The sequence below is a fragment of the Ornithodoros turicata genome, chromosome 3, assembly GCF_037126465.1.
Source record: "Ornithodoros turicata isolate Travis chromosome 3, ASM3712646v1, whole genome shotgun sequence".
NCBI lineage: Eukaryota > Metazoa > Arthropoda > Arachnida > Ixodida > Argasidae > Ornithodoros > Ornithodoros turicata.
Window position 1 is genome coordinate 95791762 of NC_088203.1, and position 22906 is coordinate 95814667.

General features: G+C 46.2%; 1 protein-coding gene across 6 annotated transcripts in view; it reads left to right on the forward strand.

Moving 5' to 3' along the window:
* LOC135388881 (arylsulfatase B-like) overlaps positions 1 to 22906 on the forward strand; it is a 55712-nt gene that overhangs the window by 21714 nt on the left and 11092 nt on the right. For all 6 annotated transcript variants that reach the window (XM_064618741.1, XM_064618740.1, XM_064618739.1 and 3 more), the window contains 6 exons: positions 7774 to 7870; positions 8436 to 8595; positions 8658 to 8770; positions 9465 to 9575; positions 9631 to 9756; positions 21996 to 22122. In XM_064618741.1, the coding sequence (XP_064474811.1) occupies positions 7774 to 7870; positions 8436 to 8595; positions 8658 to 8770; positions 9465 to 9575; positions 9631 to 9756; positions 21996 to 22122 (734 nt within the window). The remainder of the gene's footprint in view (positions 1 to 7773; positions 7871 to 8435; positions 8596 to 8657; positions 8771 to 9464; positions 9576 to 9630; positions 9757 to 21995; positions 22123 to 22906) is intronic.

The following is a 22906-nucleotide window of genomic DNA, read 5'->3' on the forward strand; positions in this document are numbered from 1 at the left end:
TGAATCCTGTTCAACTCCCGCGCAATCAAAGGCAAGGACGCACGACATCCAACATATTACCGCCGTCCTTGGCAGGGAGCGAACCTCACAATCGTGAGCTCACTAGGCCTGCAGACGGTGCTACCGAGGGCGGTGACGCGCGACCTATTGCCTATAGATATAATAAAATGTAATTCGAAGTCATATTTATTCGAGGGTTACGTCTACATGCCGATGACGCTGTAGACGTTTGCATTGGAACGTCCTTCTCTTTTTCTTTTTCGTTTTCGATGGATTTTTCTTGTAAGAAAGGCTGTGAGCCCACGTCATCTGGACTGTCCTTGCACACGTACTGGAACAAGTCACCTCTTAACACGTCATACGAAAAGGATGTCCCGTGCCATCTTTTATAAATATATACCTCAGGCTCAGTGCTGCTGCTAGAGCAAGCATGCTGCCGTTGAACAAGAATAAATTGAGGTGAGAATGCGCACCTAAATAAATATGGCCTTATTTTTTTGCACCGGCGTGTTCAGAAATGTCCAGGCAAGTGCCATACAATGTAAACTTGCCTTGGAGTGATATCCACGTCATCCAACAGCGCACAGATCGCACTTGCGTGCGACGCGCGATCTGCGGCCCCCCATAGGATTCTCGCGCCTGGTGGCGAGATATGAAACTGTTCGGACAAACTATTATCCGTTTGTAGAAGAGGGCGTACAAATGCACGGAAGCGAAACGTGAGCCAGTCCCCTGTGTACATGCGCCATCCCCTACAAGCAGATAATAGGGAGTTTTATTGTATTCGTCTTTGCGTACGTATGGGATTGCGTTGGTGGTCCTGCGCCCGCGCAGAACCATTACGTTATCTCCTATGTACGCAAAGGCGATAACGTGCGCTATTGGTTTGTCCGACCGGTTTCATATCTCGCCACCAGATTCGAGAGTCTTGTCAGAGGTCACAGGTCGGGCGTTGTGTGTGAGTGTGACATGTGCTGTACACTGGGAGTAATTCTACTCCTTTTGGGGAATAACTACATTGCCACAAAAAATAGTCCCTTTCAGGAGTAAATGCACGGGATTGAATGAATGTCATAGAGTGGGGACTGCATTTCACGCTTTGTCCCAGGTACATAATTCGTGTGCATGAATGAAAATACTTCGAATGAAACCGTCAACCGTGATATATGGAGTGCAGTCATAAAGTCTTGCGACATACGTACATAGGGCACAATTTGCGAAAAAAGAAGCGCTAACCGTTTCTTACGCTTTGTGGGTGGAAAATTGCTAAGTTGGCTGGTCCTTATGCCATCATATTGACCATGAGCGCATATTTACGTAGACTGTTGCATTCGGAAGACCATTTGCGAAGCTCAATGACTATTTGCAGTCCTGGGGAGTAAATATCGGGGTTAGCGGACTAAAATAGGGAGTAATCTATAGGGGACTAGCAGCCGCAATTACTCCCCATTTTACTCATTTTTTCTTCTTCTTCTTAGAGTGTATAGATATGGACGCATAAACAACCCGATTCCCTATACATGACTGAGGATCTTCAACGGAGACGGGGCGGAGATATTGATGTTGGTGCTAACGGGGAGTATCTAGCGAAACGCGAGAATGTCCTGCACTCTGAAAGCAGAACTTGAGATAAACTGATGTTCTGAGGCTGGAACAACATAGAGGGGACAAATACAAACAAAGCCTCAAATTGCCTAAGAAATCAACGATGAAAGATGAGCCTCAGTTGTCTCGCGACGTAAACTACCAATTATATTATTAAGAACTTGAGCACCTAGCACGGTGAAGGCCTAACCACTGCACATAATGAGACCGGAGTCACTCGTGATTTGTGGAAAGCGCTGGACGTACACCTTTTTTTTTTCTTTTTGAGAAATTAAAGGATAGCTTTTGGAAAGCCTTCGGAAAACCCAGGGAAAACCTCAGACAGCACAGCCGGTGACAGGATTCGAACCCGTGTCACCTCCCAGTCTCTGCGTGGAAAGCGATCATCCTAACCACTATGCAATGGGAGCTGGTCGTTCGGGATGTTGATTGGCTAAGAGCGTGCTATGTGGTGAAGTTCTTTTGTTAGAGTGCGGTGCCCGAATGCGTTTTTCCCCCTCAGGGGCACCACTTTTTTTTTTCCTCCTTCACCCCGTTTTCGGGTGGAATGCGGGAATTACCGGCCTGCGGAGCCTCTACACTCTTAAGAATGAACTTCACCGCATAGCGCGCTCCTAGCCAACCATTATCTCGAATGATATCGTTATCGGCTCTGATTTGTTGAAAACGGGAGGCGTACGCCTTTTTTGTGACAATTATGAACAGCATAAGTGTCACAAAAAAAGGCGTACGCCCCCGTTTTCATCAAATCAGGGCAGGTAACGATATCATTCGAGATGATAGTTGGCTAGGAGCGCGCTATGCGGTGAAGTTCATTTTTAAGAGTGTAGTTGAGGGAAAGACCTTTCCCCTGTACCACTTTGATCAGTGGGTCAAGCTGGTTCAAATATACAAGTGGAACCCTCCAGCAAAGGAGAGGAAATTCTTTACGTTTTCAACGTCCTTCTACAAGGATGCCCTCCTTCCATGAGTCGTTATAACTGCCGACTATTCGGCATCTATTTTTGGTTCAAACGTTTTACAGTGCCGAAAGTATCAGAATTTGACAAAATATACATATAAATGCCGAAAAACACCCGCCGGATCTCCTCAGGGATAAATGCCGAAAACGCAGAATCCTCAATTGATAAGGAACACAAAAAGGAGTAGGCCCCTTTGGAGTACGTCCACAGCCTGCTATGCGCTGAAGCTCTGTTGTTAGAATATACTATTTTCTCTACAACTCAAACGACGTCAGGCAGGTGTTTCGCAATCTTTATGACATGCTTGACTGTATATTGTATCTTCTTACTTCTCAGCTTTACATCGTCACTTTACAACTTTACGTGTTTAGTGTTACATCCAACTTTACTACTACAAGCGAACTTAACGTTCCCCTGGTAAAAAAAAAAAAGAAAAGAAAGGAAAAGAGAAAACGCATAACGCTGAAAACTTGTTTGCGCACAAGATTGATTGGAAGGCGCTTTTTCGCGCAAAATGTGCTTTCGATGGACGCGAGCGGCGTCACAGATGTGGTTGAGCCTAAACTGAACGGCTATATGGAACGAGAAAGCGTCTAGAGGAGAGAGACTCGAGAGAGTAATGACATCTGAGGGGGTAACAGAGAACACGTATCCAAGGCTGGCTACGATGACATGACAGACAGCCGTCCCCTGCCGTGCTATGTCGAGTGCGGAAGTGAAACCTGGAAATGCAGATGCTACTGGAACAAGTGTGTCTCCATTGACAGATGATTCGCTTTCCGTTTCAAAAAGGAAGCGTAGCTATTAGGTGAGGGGAGAATCGGGTCCTACTTTGCAGTTCACAGCGTGGATGCAACTCCAGTGTGAAATATTGCCGTTCTTTTGCAAGGAGGACGTGTTGGAACAAGAAACGTCATGACTTGGTAGACAGACTGAAACCGAAACAAATCGGAAGGGGATGGCTGGGTTCCACGAATGAGCGCGTCCCTTTCAGGGACCGTCGTAATCCCCTTCAAGACCGCGGCTTTTGGGCGCGACCTTGTTCGCCCCTAGCTTCGAACGTAGTTCAACTCTACCAAATTGGTGGCGCTGTCCAACCCTATGACGTCATTTGTTTACAAACAGGGAGAAGTCTATTCTCACATAATGTTTACGGCAATTAAGAGTTTTGAAAGCCTGGAACATCCCCAGCTGCGACAGGGAATGGTCATTCGTCGAACCAAGTTGACAGATCCTAAACTTATGCAAGCCACGTAACTACACTCTAAAAATGAACTTCACAACACAGCACGCCCCTCATTCCGAGTGACCACCGTTCTTTCTCGTGCTTTGCTGAAAACTGGGGCGTACGCCATTTCTGCGGCATTATGCAGTTCATAATTGCCACACAAATGGCGTACGCACCCTGTTTTCATCAAAGTAAGAAATACAACGTTGTAATTCGGGATGATGGTTGGCTAGGAGCGTGCTATGCGGTGAAGCTCTGTCTTAGGGTGTAGGGTTCTGCCCTTACAAAATTTTCTGTGACAAAAATTGCTCTTCTGCTTTGAAATGTTGTTAGTGTGATGCCCACGCCTGCTGACGTCGCATCCACATTAAATACAATGCACCAAACGTGTGGGTTCAGGATGAGGTGAGAAGGAACGATACGACACGTACTTAACAATTATGGCACATTTACGTCCTCTCGCATCGCAGCAAGTGCCAGCTCAATACATATAGATGTGACCCTTCGGTCACATCTATATGTATTGAGCTTTGCTGTGGCGTACATCTATTATGTATTTGAGCTGCTTTGCTGTGGCATGTACTTCGGCGCCGGAGACGTTTCGGGAGTTGCCTGCGACAGCTGTAGTAACGCAAGCCAACTGTATCCGAGAACACGGGGGAAATCGGGGCAATTTCGCGTACTACCAGACAGATGGTACCTTTAGCGTCAGGCTTGACACCACGGCAAAATGTAAGGGTATTCAACCGACACCAGCACAGAGATAATACAAGAAGGATACCACCGCGGAGGGAAAGGAGGAAATGCGACGATTCCTCTCACTTTCAACGGCATTAACAGTAGGTAAATTCTTAACTAGATAAATTCTTCACAAAAAGATTAACTGAAAACTTTTTGTTATCGCACAAGCTTTCATGCAGTGGACTGCGCTTATTCTAGTTATAATCATTTTCCACGAAGGTATTTCTACTGATTAGCCTACCGTTAGTATCAGATCATGAAGAGATAGAGAGAAAGAGAGCATGCAGTACCGAGAAGTCACGCTTCATGTCACGCCGATTTCTTAGACTCGCAGCGGTTCTCAGCTTATGTTATTCGAGGAAACCCCTGATACTGCCAGCCCGACCTCAAGGAACCTTCTACACTGGGGCAGCTGTGTAGAAGTGGGTGAGGCGAACTACATGTCGTACAATTAGCAAATTTTTATCCTCTTTAAACTGATTATTAAATTGTTTAATTATAATTCATTTAATTGTTTACTGTTTTGTCGCAAAATGCCGATTCCGCTTTGTCAGATTCAACAACTTCATACCTGATGATAATACATTGTGGGCTGCCATAGTGATGCTTGTAATATCCCATGTCCGTGTAGGCGGGAAGCTCCGAAGTTTCTCCAAAGTCGCTCACACTTTCCAAGTGATTCTAAACAACAACAACAACAACAACTTTATTGCGAGATGATGCGGGGCAATACTCTACCCCATTGCTGTTGGTGCCTATTGAAAAATAATCTCACAAAACATCTCTTACGATATTCTGAGAGAATTTATGTGCGTTAATTGGACATTCCCACCCCTCCGGGACTTTCTCTCACAGTTTCTCACAAAGCAGTCTCTCAGAATTCCCCCCCCCCCCAGGTTCTTACAGGAATCTTACAGGATTTCCTTTATATTTTCTTACCAGGAGAAACCAGAAGAAAAAGAGCCACACAAACCAGCACGTTTGCATTCCATTCTTTATTGGGAAGTTTTCCATATGACACACAGATGAATCAAGCCTTCGCTATAGACACCACACAAGACACGCATCCGCTCGCCATCCACGCACACTGCCGTAAAAGCGCTCAACGCATCGTACACGTACTTGCAATGTCCAATGCGACGACCAAAAAATTTATTTATGTGATTATGCCGTGTTTGTGTTTTGCACCTTGGGAACTCGTAGGCTTTCTTGCGTAAAAGCACCATTCAACTTTCTCGAGATGAGAATGGGTTACCACCACGAACTCGGATCCAATGCGTTAATTCCCGTTGCCTTCCGCTTCTTACGGGTTTAACCTAGAAGAAACAGCATTTCAAAAAGCACGCTTACAACAACATGTGTGTGTGTGTGTGTGAGATTGGCACAGAAATATGTAACATACCGTTTGCCCAAAGCACAGTTGCTATAACGATCTCACTGCATTCTACCTTCAGATCCACAGAATACCTGCGAACAGGGGTAAAGACGCATGAAGAATGGGAATGCATAGCACGGACGATTACATACCACAAAAGCGACGAAAATCCTGAATGCCATGCGATATTTTCTTGAGATGCGCAGCTGCGTCCATGCGCCTCTTCTTTTCAAAGCAGATTAATATGCTGGCGGTTGGAATAGACGCCACCACTAATGTACGATGGAATGTCATAACGGGTTATATAAATAATCGCTTCAATAGGGACGACAAAGCGAAGCCACCATGACACTTCAACCTAAGAAGGATTATTCACAAACATACAAAATCACACGAATTATTTTCCAACACGGACGACATATCACTCTCTGCGACCCGTCAGTTCTTGCTTCATGTTCATCCGAAGAAGCTCGGGAGAAAGTCAGTCCTGTATGAATCACACTGTTTTCTCATAGAAATCACAAGGCCAGACCCTGAATTATCCCTCAAGATATTTTCTCGTTGATGTGCCTGTGAGGATATGTATACGAATCTGCATCCTCTGTAGGAAATTCTGAGGCACGAAGACGCTTCTGTAAGAAATTCTGAGAGAATGCTATGGTTCCTAAGAGATTTTCTGTAGTATTTTTCAACCGGGGATGCCGGGAATGAAATAATGAGCCCCTTCACAATAAGGATCGAAGTCGCTATGGTACACAGAAAGGTGAAGAGAGCTTTGAGGGCAGAGCGTTGATGGACTGGATGTGGCTAGGGACCAAGCAATTTTGTGTGTGAGAGAGAGAGGGGGTGAGAGTCCCGCTCGTTAAGGGACATTCTAAATGCGATAAAACCCCAGTGCAGGGGACACGGACAGACGAAACACAGACACAGGGTTTTATCGCTTTTAGAATGTACGACTAAACAGCCCGGTTTTTATCGCTCGTTAAGGGATACGGAGAGTGCTGTTCGGGAAGGTTGGTAGTGTGGGCAATGGAGAAGAATTAGCTCTGGATCTTCTACAGCACCGCAGTGACTGCATTGGGGAGAGTCAACTTGTCTCGAGCGGTACCACCACCGCGCTGTAAAAGCCACATCGAGGCGCATTCGATGAACTAATGCGGCATCTTGACGAGAGGTACGTCGAGGCATGCTGAAAGCGAACGCTGGGTCAACTCTGCTCAGCATGGCTTCCCGCTCTGGCTTCCCGCCAATGGACTGCTGACATTCCCCCTAAGTGATTCTAATGCTTCCGAAACTGTCGGAGTACGGAGAGATTGTCGGGATGAACGGCATGGAAAGTAACTCTTCCGAGGCTGAAACACAGACGAATACAACACAAGTCTCAAGATGCTGAAGAAGATAAACAATTGAAATATGGCTGGCTTTCCCGACGACTGCCATATCTCAATTGTCATGTTGAGTTGCGGGTTCAGCCAATCGATGACGACAACAACTGCTGGCTTTACTCTTTGCAATGACCGTCAGCCGTAGCACCCTGGTCCTGCGATCTCCATGTCGATCCCAATGCGAACGATGAAGTGTTGAACACGGAGCGATAGCAAGGCTTGTGCGACAGCCCCCTCGCGGTTTTCGCAGAACCTCGGTTGAGAAACGCTACCATAGAGCCATGCCCTGGTCCGTCACCACAGCATGGGGGCATAGTGTCTTCACCGTGTGTAGTCATAAACATACTGCGGCCCCCTTTGTACTGAAAGAGCGAGTGCATAACGGTGTATGGGTACTTCCACGTTCGTCGTCCCAGTGCACAGCACCGATAAAGCGGCCACCAATATCAACACTCATTAATCCATCGTCATTTCCAGTCTTTTCGGACCCCTGATGCTGGCATCCGCGGCTCCGAAGAAACAAACAAAGCAGAAGCAACGTCCCCATATCGTCGTTATCATGGCGGACGACTTGGTAAGCCTCTGGTCATTACTCTCGACATCTCAGTCTAATCTGTTACGCAACGGGGGGAAAAAAATCTCATGAAAAAGCAACTGGGAGGTGATGGAAGCTACTGGAGCCACATATCCTGTACTCCGTAAAATGTACTCGATAAACAACACTTTCTTCGTTTTTCTCTTTTCGTGCGTGCCACTAAGAAAGCTAAAAAGAACAACACAGAGCTGCAGCGAAACCCGACCTGCGGACGTGATACAAGTTTTTTATGCGGCATGGTATAGTTTCCGCATTTGTACGCTATCGTACGCTGGTGCATGCTCCTCCTGCATAGGAGTATGGACACCAGGCGCCGCCACATGAACGTTGTGTTTGCTACCTCTTTGACAATTAGTTTCCAATAGATCGATATATTGACCAACGCATAGCCATGGGTCGTCATGAAATAACACTGCTCTCACGCATTTTGGCTACGGCATATATCACGCGCGTGAATATCGTGACTGAGCACATTTCGGCTGAATGCTTTAACTTGATTTTGATGCGTTGATTGGTAAATCATCGTTAACATTTGTCTTAACAGGGCTGGAGTGACGTCAGTTTTCACCAGACGCCACAAATTCCAACGCCGAACATCGACGCCTTAGCTTCTGACGGAATCATCCTACACAACCATTACGTCCAACCTATGTGTACTCCGTCAAGGGCAGCTTTCCTTACTGGCCTCTATCCTATAAGGACAGGTGAGGAACATTCAGTGCGTCCATTGGCGTTGGTGCATTAAAACTGTGATTTGACTTTACAGGAATGCAGCATTATGTGATACGTAGTGCTGAGCCCTGGGGATTGCCTCTCAACGTCAAAATCATGCCTCAGTTCTTCAAGGAGTTGGGCTACAATACTCATGCAATAGGAAAAGTGAGTTGTCTCGCAATTTTCTTGCGAAAAACAAGCTTTTTCAACTCAAAATGAGCGCTGAAACAGCGTGGAACTTACGCGCTAGTGCGGGGTAAAAGATACTCATATATGTTAAGTCTGTATTGTGCTTTCGTGGCCTTGAAACCTGAGGTAACTGTTTCCTATCGGCAGCATGGTTCTGTGGCAGCACGGCGTTCAAGATGCGCTCTTCCTGATTATTCTCTCTTATACTGGAGCCAATCAAATCTTGCTTTCCCTCTTGAATACGAAATCTGTCTTCGGGCTTTAGCTACCATGCATACGATTAAACCGATAACGTTTGCCTTTTACCTTCTCTGCATAAAGGTCTTACTTATTGAGGGATCGTCGTTTTCGCACTTCAGAAGGATTTCTGTCTTTCACTCCGGAATCCTAAATTGCCTACGCGTGATATAGAGATGCAGTAGATCTAACCTAGAAAATTCCTAGGTTCGTCATGTAGGAACGGATAAACAATATCCGCACCGTTAGTCCTCAAAGGCTGGTCCAGAGACGCGTCTGAAACTTAATCAATCACTGATAGTGTTACTTTGTACTATCTAGGTATGTGTGCTTTTTAGATGCTACGCGATGTTCACACCTTAAAATTTGTTTATGCAAGTGAAGATGTACATCGAATTTTGGACGCATACGTGAAAATGTTATTCGTCTGTAGTGGCACCTGGGAAACCACATGGAGGCATACGCGCCGACGAGGAGAGGCTTCGACACATTCATGGGGTATCATCTAGGCTACGGAGATTACTATAAACATGTCCTTCAGCTGGTAAGCTAGCGCCGTAGGATAAACTGTGGGTACTTTCAATGCCTGTTTCATTCAGGGCCAGGAAATTGGTAGCGACTTCTTCGAAGGTGTTCAGCCCATCTTGAACGCTACTGGACTGTACTCTACGGACCTGTTTACGGAAAGGGCTGTGTCTATTATTGACAAGCACGACAAATCCAAGGTAAACATGCCCAGCAATTCGGGACAAAACGTAAAGCAGGCTTCACCTGATACTGCTACCATAGAAGCCAGGAGTAGCAAATCGCGTGCAGCACGCTCCGTTGTTGCCGCTTTGCATTCGTTCTCTAGTGGGACGTTGCCTGTGTCATAGCGAAACATTTAGTGCAAGTTTCGTTAACGAATATTGGGTTCTTCGAGGTTCCATTTTGGTTCCAAATTTCCGAGCTGTAAAGGAGGCTTCACGAGATACACTGAAGCTTTGGTTGAGGTCCTCAATCAGGGCAGTTAACGCAAATACACCACGCATTTTGCAAGAAACGCGTGAGTTGAATGCTCTGTACGGCATCTCAAACACCCTACAAGACAGGTAAGTTCGCAGAATTTGTTGCACATGCAAAAATAAAACAAATCCCTCGCTGTCATGAGACTCTTGCTTCGATGCACGAAGCTTGTGAGGGGATCTGAGGCCAGTGGCGTGTCAGGCAAGGAATATCGTTATATAAGCGATGGTAGACTAGCACAGAGGCCGATATCAGAGCACTCAGGTGACTCCTTTCGCCTCGTAAAGCAGGCAACATCTACCTATCGCCGAGGGATGCGCGCATTGAAAATTGAAGGGCGCGTGTTGTGCGTTGTTGTTGTTATGGCAATGCCTTTAAATGCTGGTTTGTGGGTGAATATTGTCCTTTAAGGTTCCAAACTTTTCCGCTCGGTTTGTTTGGGAGCCCCATTTGATGGGGGGGAGGGGGGGGTCCTCTGCACACTTCCGCATAAGCTTCGCGTGGTCCAAATGCCGCTTGCATGAATTGGAAATATGGAACTGGTCCAGCTCCACCTATAACCCGAAGTCCTGAATAGGCTGTAAAAAGGACAACGAAAATCATGTGAGACGATGTTGATATTCAAAGGGTATTGGTAACATCCCAGCAACGAACATCTGTTTCCAAAGTCCTGAACGTACAGAATCATCCTCGCCTAGCTCCTTTAATCTTCTTTATGCCATCTCTCTTCAAACAGCCATCATTGCGTGTGGATGACTTTGGTTGGGCTACTCTGATACACGCGTTTCGGATCGTTTTTTACTGTGTTTGGTTGGTAACAGGTATCACCCAACATTTATTTATGTATAATTTGTCATCCATTGTCCATCCTCCCGTTTCATCCCTACAAGCCTGACATCATGCTGCTGCACAAAAAAGAAAAAGGAAAAAAAAGAAGGAGAGCTTTGCAGACATAGTATGTGCGCAATTGGTAGAAGTGGAAGACCAGCTGTCCAGCACCGGACCAGACTCCGTAAAAGTCAAGCGCAACTCCCTTTATTGAGCATACGGTCAGTGTAGTGCAGCGCACATTTCAAGCAATTTTCGTTGAAACATTTATTTGCATAAAGGTGACATCAGGCGCTTTTAGAGCACCCTGCTGTGTGTGATCAAGAAGCTCCAAGTGCGTATACAACGTGTTGTGATAGATCTTTAGTTCACCAGTAAAATATCAATGAGAAAACACACAACGCCCTCGTACAGTTATCACATTATCGCTACTTCAGAGACACGTAAGAGGGAAGCAACGCTTCTTCTGACACTTCCAAATCACACAATACCTTCTTTTTTATCTTCAGATTTATCTAACCACAGTTGAAGCACACGGGTCTCAAGCAATGTAAGCTATATGTGAGCACCTGCTGTACAACACCTGCGGTCTGTGTATCAGCATCGTGATAATAGCATGCAAAGGTTTATTTTAAGCTCTCTACAAAGAGCGGCCGGAGCTTCAGAGATACATATTACATGATAAGCCAATCGCACTGCTTCTTTGAAACGAGAGACATCACATTGTTAAGCTTGTGGATTTGATAACTTCCTTTATCGTATCGTTTTCGTAGAATTCTTCCGATGTACTAAAACACACGATAATGCAGAGTTTCTGTGCATCGTATGCTATCGTCTTTGCGTACGTAAGGGATAGCGTGGTGGTCCTGCGCAATGCGCGAAGCTCTCTTTATGTTTTTGCGCGCGCGCAGAGCGCAGAACCAACAACGCTTTAGTCCATCGTAGGCTATCTCCTTTGCGTTCGTAAAAGGTCTTTTACGTACGCAACGTATGCACTAAAGCTCACTACTACAGAGTTTTAGTGCATAAGTGCAAGTAGTGCATAAAACATAAAGCGAGCTACAGAAGATACGCAGTCAGAGACAAGGGACGACAGACACGCAACAACTGCTTACTAATAACTGAATTAATCTAATGCAACAGAAAACAAGGGGAACACAAGGGGAAGTGACAGGAAAAAAACTGACTTGTTAGTCAATATATTCCTGTTCGGTGGTCTAACAGCGCGAGTCGCACAGGTAGCTAATTTCTTGTGGCGATAAGTCAATTGACCACCGAACAGTAAGATAATGACTAACAAGCCAGTTTTTCCGGTCACTTCCCCTTGTGTTTTCCTTATTTTCTGTTGCATTTAATTCTATCAGTTGTTGGCTAGCAACTGTTGCGTGAAGTCTGCCAACCCTTGTCTCTGGCTGCGTATCTTATGTATCGAATATGTACCAACTACTCCATGAACGCGTTCATAAAGAGAGCTTCGCACAGTGGGCAGAACGATCATGCCATCACTTACGTACGCAAAGGCGATAGCGTACTTTGCACTAAAGCTCGCTGCTTGAAACTCCGGTAAATAGGTTACTCTTTACGTTGGCGATTGAATGAATGATAGCGAAAAGGTTAAACAGCAAAATGAAAAAAAAGAAAAAAGAAAGAGCATAAAGTGACGTTTTTTTACAGCCGGAGTGTTGGCTGATTCGATTACAAACAGCTCCAGAAGTATACAGGATGTCCCAGAAAACATGTCATTGGATTATAATAAAAAAAAACTACGCCACCTAGAATCATGCGGTCAATGGCATTTGTTCTTACTAGGTTTTTGCCATCTCCTGATACGAATGTCATGTATCGTAAGTTTACTTATGTAAATATTTGCGAATTGAACTCCGAAATTTGCCAAGTAAAAGTCGCTTTTTTACCCCACCAATATGAAGAGCGTGTCAAATTCACTCAAACTGATGATAATTTACATTGATATTCACGAGCAATCTCATCGGAAAAAATAGCCGAATATCATGCTTTCCGGAGCACCGGACCATAACGCGCGACGACTTCTTGAACGCAATCACGGCGTCTCGCTCGTGGGTGTCATGCTGACTGGGTTCGAATCCTCCCACCGGCTGTGCTGTCTCAGGTTTTCCCTGTGTTTTCCGAAGACTTTCCAGACGAATGTCGGCACAGTTCCCCCTGAAGTCGGCCCAGGACGCATACTAACCCCCCTGTCCCTCACTCCTTCCTGCTGTCCTCTCTCCATCTGTCCTCATATATGCGCCGCTCATAGCCACAGTTGCTTCGCGACGCTAACACGAAAGTAAAAAAAAAAAAAAAAGAACGCAATCCCACTCTCAGTCCGACGAAAGGGGGTTCCAAACCCAGCCCACAGAGCGATAGTAGAAAAAGTGATAGTTCGAAAAATTGGGAGATGGAAAGCATGATCCCAGCGGAAGCCGGGCGCGATAAGCCATGCCTGTGTTATCTCTTTCTGCGATGTGGGTTTGAGCTGGGTTTCCAACCTCCTTTCGTCGGGCTGCGAACGATTGCGCTGAAAAATTCGTAGCGCGCTATCCTCTCTGAGCTCAGTAGAGCATGATGTACGGCTATTTTTTCTGATGAGATAGCTCCTGAATATCCCTGTCAGTTATCATGAATCTGAGAAAATTACACACGCACCTCACACTTGTGGTGTAAAAAAGTGACCTTTACTTGGCAAATTTCCGAATTCACTTCGCAAAAACTTGCGTAATGAAACTTACGTTACACAACATTCACATCAGGAGGTGACAAAAATCTAGTTAGAACAAATGCCGTTGATCGCATGATTCTAGGTGGTGTAATTTTTTAAATTACAATTCAATTACACGTTTTTTGGGAAACCCTGTATGTCTTCCACATAACACCAACAGCAATTTACCTTCCGAAGCGTGATGTAGAGTACAATTATGACTTTTTATTTCTTTTTTACGTGCGGGTCATCTGGAGCACCACACTATTGAGGTGCCTCAGTCTACAATTTGGGTTGATTTGGTAGGAAAAACACTGAAATTTCCATTGCGCAGGCAATGGATATTTCAGTGCGACTTCAAAGCCGGCCTTGAAGCTATATATCATCGTTCTTGGAAAAAGGCCGTACGGCGTCCGCAGTACGAGACATCCTGTTAGCGTATCGCAAGTGCACAGACATCGGTCACGACGTCATTCTTCAGTGGATACCTGGCCATATTGGCATAAGTGGTAACAAGAAGGCGGACCAAATGGCGAATATCGCACATCTGTCATCCACAGAACATCTAGTCACGTTTTCTAAGCAGGACATCAAATCTCTCCTAAAATCTATGACTGATGACATCCGCAGGACAATATGGCACCAAGCCGACAGTGGTCCGTCACTGCTGCGCACGCTAGACCCGGAGCTGAATTTTACCATACCTTCAAGAACGCCCAGACACATAGAAACTCTCCTGCATCGTCTACGCCTGAATGTGCCCTATGGTCGCCAGTTTTTTCATAAAGTCTGCAAGGTGGACTCGCCCAACTGTTTACGGTGCGGGGCAGTGGAAAACACTGAACATATCATCGTGTATTTTCCAAAACATGCCGCACAAAGAGGCATCTTGAGGCGGACCCTTGGCCATCTCGACAACAGGGACCTCAGCATAGAGAAAGTCGTAGGCGTATGGGACGCTAAGCACAGGGACGCGGCCTTCAATGCTCTTGTCAATTTCACTGTGAAATCTGGGCTAGAAACCCAATACTAGACGGTGCGTGGATATTACTATGATCCTTGAGGTGAACGGCGCGCTCCGTCCTGCATGGTCGCGGTCGTGACGCTCGCCGCGGTGAACTGTTGCGGGTGCGCTCGCACCTTCTGTGGTGCGATCGTACCGTTTCTTTTCTTTTTTTTTTGGGGGGGGGGGTTGCAACCTCCCCTTGTTATTTAAACAACCAACAACAACAACACTGAAATTTCAGTACGCAAAGGAAGCTAACACAGAAAATCACAAAGAGATTAAACAAGAAATGTAGCTGGGGCTGCGTTGTTGCGATGTACGTTGAGAAACAGCCCTTGGGCTGTTGCTCAACGTACATCCGTGTGCACTTCAGCGTGCGTCATGGAGTTCACAGAAATGTGGTTGTTTCAACCTGAAGAGAAAAAAAAAACGATATTGTGCGATTCGGGGGCATCAGAGGCATCGTTGCTTCCCTCTTACGTGTCTCTGAAGTACCGATAAGCGATAACTGTACGAGGGCATTTTTTGTTTTCTCATCGATATTGTACTGGACACGGTTTCATCACAACACGTGGTATAGACTCGTGAAGCTTCTTCATCGTATAGAGCAGGGTGCAGTAAAAGCGTCTCGATGTCACCTTTATGTGAGGAGATGTTTAAACGAAAATTGTTGGAAGTGTGCGCTGCACTATGGTGACCGTATATACCCAACAAATGGAGTTGTGCTTGACTTTTACGCATTCAACTCTGCCGCTGGACAGTTGGTCCTCCGCTTCATATACTGCTTGGGACAAAAGTTTACGCAACACCATGGTGTCGTACTTCTCAATTCGAGCGACAGCTGTGCAGCAAACAGAGCGGACACACACACTGACATGGATATAATATAGCCGGTCACTCGTTTCTTATTCGATCTCTTCCTGATAGTTAACAGAGGGCCGCTTCGACGAAAAAATACGTCAGCGCCGTGTTCCGTAAACGGCATAGTTGTACGTAACGCGTTACAAGGAACTCGTTACTTTGCAACGCGTTACTTATTTTGGTAACGAAGTAACGACTTCGTTACTTATAAAAAATGTGTAACTGGTAACGGAATTCGTTACAAAAATTCGGTAACGTGCCAACGCGTTGCCCGTTGCCCGATGGCAGGCGACGCGGCACAGCAAAATTTTTCCGCTTTCCGCGGCCTGTGAGCACGTGGCTGGTGCGTGTCGTTGGCCACGGGACCTTCTGGGAATCTTTTTCTTCATGGCATATCGTATCTGCCCATGAATAACAGCGTGTTCAGAGAATAAAAGACCAGCATTCTGGTTCGTATTTGTTCAAGATCGGTTTAGCACCCTTTTGGGAAATGTTACACGCTGTTACAATGGCCAGCCTTCCGTGTGACCAACCCAAGTAGGGATCGTCAGGGACCTGCTTCAGAGAGAACTTTGCGACGCGCCGCCAACGTCAGCGAAGACACCTGGGAAGGCAGCCACAACATCAAGCTCCTGTGGAGACGACTTTTTCATGTTTGCACGTGATCCCGGACAGCCTAGTGGTGAAGATGCTGGCCACCCTGAGCTCACTGGCTTTCTGGCAACTCCGGAAGATTACCCGCTCTCGAAGATGAAGGCAGACTTCCCGCGACTTCACGACCTATTCTTGAGGGTGAACACCGCTGTTCCTTCGAGTGCGTCCGTGGAGCGCCTCTTCAGCTGTGCGGCAGATATTTTCACAAGGAAACGTGCAAAACGCTCTGACCTCAATTTTGAACATCAGTTATTACTGAAATGTAATGGTCCATAAATCGCCTACTATGAATAAAATATGGGACGCTCCTACAGTCTCGCTCATGCTTCTTCAGTAACGCGATGAGTAACGTGAATGTAACGTAAAGGAAAGTAATGTATGAATGAATGTATGAAAGAAAGTATGTAATAGTAATGTATGAATGTAATGTAAAGGAACCTGACAATATTCACCCATAAGTCTACGTTTAAAAGCATCGCCATAAGAAAAACAACAAACTACACGCGCTCTTCGATTTTCAATGCGCGTATCCCGCGGCGGTAGGTAGATGATGCCTACTTTACGAGGCGAAAGGAATCAACTTAGTGCTCTAATATCGGCCTCTGTGATAGTTTACCATTGCTCATATCACGATATTCCTTGCCTGCGCGCCACTGACCTCAGACCTCATCCCAAGCTCCGTGCATCGAAGTAAGAGTTTCGTGACAGCGAGGGTTTTGTTTTATTTCTGCGTGCGCAACAAATTCTGCGAACTTATCTGTCTTGTAGAGTGTTTGAGATGCCGTACAGAGCATTCAACTCACGCGTTTCTTGCAAAATGCGTGGTGTATTTGCGTTAACTCACCTGATTGAGGGCCTCAACCAAAGCTTCAGTGTATCTCGTGAAGCCTCCTTTACAGGTCGGAAATTTGGGACCAAAATGGAACCTCGAAGAACCCAATATTCGTCAATGAAACTTGCGCTAAATGTTTCGCTATGACACAGGCATCGTCCCACTAGAGAACGAATGCAAAGTGGCAACAACGGAGCGTGCTGCACGCGATTTTCTATTCCTAATACATGGCTTCTATGGTAGCAGTATCAGGTGAAGCCTGCTTTACGTTTTGTCCCGAATTGCTGGGCATGATACACACTGAAAACTGTGCGGGACACGATACAAAGATGACGAGGGAAGGAGGTGCCACAGTTAACACCACCTATAAATAAATAACCTTCACCAAATAGCACGCTCCAAGCCAATCATCATCACAAGTGACATTGTTAATTATTTATGCAGTTCATAATTGCCACAAAAATGGCATACGCCTCCCGTTTTCATCATATCGAGGAAGAGAACGTTTCCGGATGACGGTTGGCTAGGAGCGTGTTATGCGGTGAAGCTCTTCCCCGAAGGTTCTTGTGCGGAACGACTTTCAAAAACTCGCGGCCTTGTGCGCTTTCTTCAAGCAACGGGCCTAGCGGAGAGACCACTCTAGTGCACCTCTCACCTACAGTGTGCCTCCGTCCCATCAGTATCGGTCATCCTGCCTATGCATCACTTTGAAGTCCTCAACTCCCCTCTCCCACTTTCCTTTTTTTTTTTTTTTGCTATAGTCGTGACGATGCCCACTTGAGTGCCGCCAACAACGGCAAGCTACCTCGACCGCCCCCCCCCCCCCCTCTGTTTTTAGAGCTTCATCATTCCTTCGTCTGTTATCACATCATCTCATCTCATCCTGGCTACAGTCGTGACGCAGCCCACATTCGTGAGGCCAACAACGGCAAGCCGGGTTACGCCACCACCACCACCACCACCGCTACCACCCTGTTTTTAGGATGCACACTCTAAAAACAGAACTTCACCTACGTAACACGCTCTTAGCCAATCACCATCCCGGATGACATCGTTCTGCCTCCTGACTGGTTAAAAACTGGAGGAGTACGCCCCCGTGCTTTCCACAAATCGGGAGTTACGAAGGTATAGTTCTGTGCAATGTTTGGCCTTCGTCGTGCTATGTGGCGAAATTCTGTTTTTAGACTGTAGACACAGACAACTTGCTTGATGACCACTCCTTAATTACATGGATGGTGGTGGTGCTTCTGAAAGAAGCTCACAGGTGTCGGCCTCACCGAGGTGGGCAACGTCACGACTAACGCTCTGGGGGAATGTGCGTCCTGGGCCGACTTCTAAGGGAACTGAAAGTTGTCTGAGGAAAAACCAGGAAAAACTCCAGACAGCACAGCCGGCATCGGGATTCGAACCCGCATACCTCCTAGTCTTGACGTGACATAGCCAGCGCGCTAACCACTGAGCCACGCGAGCTGGTCAGTACGTGTGCCGCGATGTCATCTGCTCCAGCCAATCGCAGCAGACGATTGAGTCAACACAAGGCCTTCTGTGGCAATCGGCTGACAGCCCATACGGCTCATGGCTGCTCCTCCACGAGAGCACGTCGTGATTGGCGGAGACGTTATGAACGTCACGTCGTTTAAGCAGTCATGCCTTTTTTTAAGCTCTAGATGCCCGAGTTACCTGAGTTTGCATATTACCGTATTTTCCGGTGTATAATGCGCGCGTTAAATAAAAAAGTGCTCTGAAGAGGTCCTGCTCGTTATGTAGCGGTGCGCGTTATACACGGAAATATTTTCCTGCAGAGTTCCTTTTCAGGTCAGTGACGTACAAATTCTAGCCACTTCCAGGGTGTGCTGTGGCTTTCTCCCATATCTCTTAGGGTCAGTTGACAGATCCGGCGAAAGGACACTGGACTTCATAAACGGTCAATAATCTTGAATTCATTTCAGAAGAATGGCGTGATTGAGAAGGGACGCGAAACGGAAAGCAGACAGGACACTGAAATATACTATGACAGCGACGCTGTTGCATCGGAGTTTAACGGATTTGACTAAATGTGTTTCAAATATAGCATATGCATACGTATATGATGCACCGCTTTGGTTTATTGTGTATACTGGTGGCAGTACAGAAGCTTGTAGCACCATTCCGGTGCGCGTTATGCACCGGTGCGCGTTGTACATCGAACATTTTTCAAATTCGGTCCGTTTTTAGGGGTGCGCGTTATACACCGGAAAATAAGGTACTCCCGCTATGAAAGTGCGTATTTGTTGCGAGATCGACCTATAGGGGGCGACACCGTCACCTTTCTATAGTGCAGAGCGGATAACACGCCGGCCTATGTTCGGAGTTGATGGTTCGTTTCCGTAATTCTAGTGTATATTCACCGGAAGATCACTTGGGCCGCGATGGTACGGTACTGTTCGGTTCCGCAATGCTCCACCTACTGCACTGAACGCGGAATAAACGTGTAAAAGCAGACGCCGCGAGGAAATAATCCACACCGCTGCAGTTCATCGTCTCTCCGCAGCGCGCCGACACCGTTCGATCTCGTAGCGAATAGCTGCTCACAGGTGCCCCGTATTCACGTTGTGGATTATGTGCTGATTTCGTATCCTGTGTGACTGCACGGTAAGCTTCCACAGAGTAAAACCGTATAATTCCTTTGACTTCCCCCCCGCAAAATGGAAGCCATATATTGACATAACGCCATCATAACGGCGCCATCATAATTGACATAACGGCGTCATAACGCGCTCGGTGATCTTGCGCCGAAACCAATGTATTGCCTTGTTGACTTCGCCTTCTGTTACCGGGTCAGTGTTTCCATAGACTGTTTCCGAGCGAAAAAGGTACAATACCAAACGCGTCCGACGCACCAATTTTGTATGGTAAATTTTGGACCCATTCCGACCAGAACATAGTACAGACACTGCCTTTATGCGCTTGGCCGCACGAAATGCCACCTTTCGCCGAGCGAAGCGGCAGTCCTGTAGGAAGACAAACCCTTTGACGTTGAATTTTAAAGCTAAGGACGCACCTCTGTTCCCATTTCTCATTGCCTGACCCGTCCTTGTTGAAGAAATGAGCAAGTCACCAACACAGGGGTGACACAAACCCGCCATTGTTGTAACTACCCTCAAGCGGGTGCTTTTGGCAAAACTGCCATCTTGTCCTGGTCGCACGTCATAGAAAACGTCATTTTGAGGTCATGTGACTTTGTTTACGTGTCGTTTTGCCGCTTACCGACATATTTTCACCGTCATAACACTAAGAGATGACCATATTTTGCCAGCGGAAACTATGCGGTGCTTCTTCCGCAACATGGTAGCTCATTTCACCTCAGTTTACGTACATCGCATCGGCTCGGTAAGTCTTAACGCGCGGTCGTCATCACATCTTTGGAAGCTGTCAACAATACGAGGCTTTATGTGTAAAACTGCGCGTTTTACTGTTGGATTATCGGATCAAAATAATTACCGTGATCGAAAAACATCCAAAACGTCGTCCAGAAACAACCGCATTGTTTACAAACTGTTTGGCCGCCGATCACGGGCGCCGCCATCTTTAAGGTCACGTGTGCCTTGACATTTGCTTTGACGTGCGACCAGGACCTGTCCAGGATGCATTGCGTTCGCCCAGCACGCTTTCGTCTACGGAGCAATACATTGGATACCACCGCTTATGGTCACCAAGAGCAAACACCACCACCAACGAAAGCAGGGGTGTCGGACTCGCTCAAAAAAGCGTGACCACACGGGGGCTGCCATCCGTTGGTCATGGAAGGCGTTGCCTTCCGTTGGCTGCTTCATTCCGCTAAACTTGATGTGCTCATTTTCCTAAATTCATCACATGCTATCTAAATTCGGCGTACTATCTGCGTGTCTCATATGTATTCGTTAAACAAATAAGCAGTGAATATTTTCCCACTACAACACTTGCCTCTGTGCTGTCGTTCGTTCGTCACTTTAATATCACGAAACTTGACAGACCAGAGCATGGAATGAGGTGCGGTTTCGTTTTTGCCATTTCCTGTTCCCGTTGGTTCGCGAGCAGAATGCAAATGACTGTTTACTGTGTGTATTTGTAATACTGTTGCCTTCGGAAATACATGCCTACATTCGTTACGATGGGTAACGATTTATTGATTTCGCTCGCAAAGCATACAAACGCCACTTCAACATGCCATAGGCGGTAAACATCTTCATCTGTGTCGGTGGAAAGCAAAGGGTTGGCGCTTTCGCAGGTAATCACATAGATAAGATTCACGTTTAATATGACGTTTACCTTGTGATTCCGATAGCACTACTTAATTCTGCACGTATCCCGGAGATTCGTACGTTCTCAACGCAATTACACGGCTGGCCTCGCTTCCTACGGTGGACGTCGTTCCCTCCATCGGCTCGTTCCCCAGTTTGTCATCCCACGTGACTTCACAGAGTTGGCAACAAACGGAGCAGCTCCGCTGTAGTTAGGGGCTGAAATTCGTCCACTAACAATGTCCATGACCAACGTATGGCTGCGCCCGGGCGGTCACGCTCGGGGATAGGAGAATCCCATTGACGGCGCGCAAAGTACGTTCTCTAGAGTCTTCCTATATTAACTCTATGAACGAAAGAGCGTACGGATTCGCCAATAATAACGCAGAAGCTGCGTCCTGCCTTCCGTTACATCCTCATTGAGTCTCCGTGCGGCGCTCTGCTGAGGTAGAGGTCTTCCGTAGAATGCATCCGTGTGCTGAGGAGAAGTTGTCTTCCAGAGTTACGGCGAAACAAAGGAGGAGTAGAAAACCTCGTGCTGACGTCCGATGAAGCTGCACATTTGCGCCTCTTAGTTTCGTCGCACATAACATCACATACCGTACAAAAATATGCTAAAAAACCAGCAGCAGTTGATCACCTCACGACATTGCTCGGACGAGCTTGCTCCAGTTCGACGCTGAGTAGATTGTGTTTCTTGAAGTGAGTAACACAAAGTATAATAATGCAATGTGTTTGGAAGATACGTGCTACAATTAGTGGATAATTCAGATGATATGTATTAATGCTTCTTTCTTCTGCAGCCTATGTTCATGTACTTATGCCACATGGCTCCGCATAGCGGTAACGAAGTGGATCCCTTGCAAGCGCCGCAGGAATACATCGACAAGTTTCAGTATATCGAAAACAAAAATAGGAGTACCTATGCAGGTATGTAATCCTTGATACTTACGTCACTGTTACCAATTAAAACTCCTTTGAGCACGAAGAAGAAGAAGAAAATAATTTGTATATTAGTCCTCAGATCGATCGAGTTACCAGTTTTCGGTTATAGTGCACGTTCAAACGACATCGAGAAAATGAAGTCATGAAATTATGGGCATTAAGGTGTGAAAATTTCTCATCGCGAAATGGAAGGTGCCGTTACCTTTACAGCAATACAAAAGGAGCGGAATTCACCGGTTGCGTCTTTCATGACTTATAACAGACAGAAAATAAAAAATAAAAATAGAAAACGCAGTTTATGCCTTCCCGCCCTCTCTCTCCTCCTCTAAGCAAGTTAAGCTTCTAGGAGTTTATTTTTAGACTCTAACATGTCTTGGCTACCACACATTTCTCACGTGAGGAAAAAAAAATTCACAGCGGGCTCTTTGCTTTGTCGCGTCTGAAACACATTGTTCCCTTAAAAGTGTGCCTGCTTGTCTACTTTTCACTTATCCATAGCCACATTTCTTATTGCTTAGAGGCGTATGGAATTACGTATAAGTCAAATATCCAGGCTATATTTCTACTACGGAAAAAGGCGCTGCGTATTATGCTTGGAATTGCACTTTCTGACACTGTTACTTTTGGTTTCTCGTTGTTGGGAATAAGAGACGTATAGAAGTTAGTTTGGTATAAATGCCGCCTATCGATGTATAAACTCCTTCACAATATTGTAAGCGCTGTAAAAATATCTGTTACTTACTCTGTTAGCCCATGCAGTTTTAGGAAC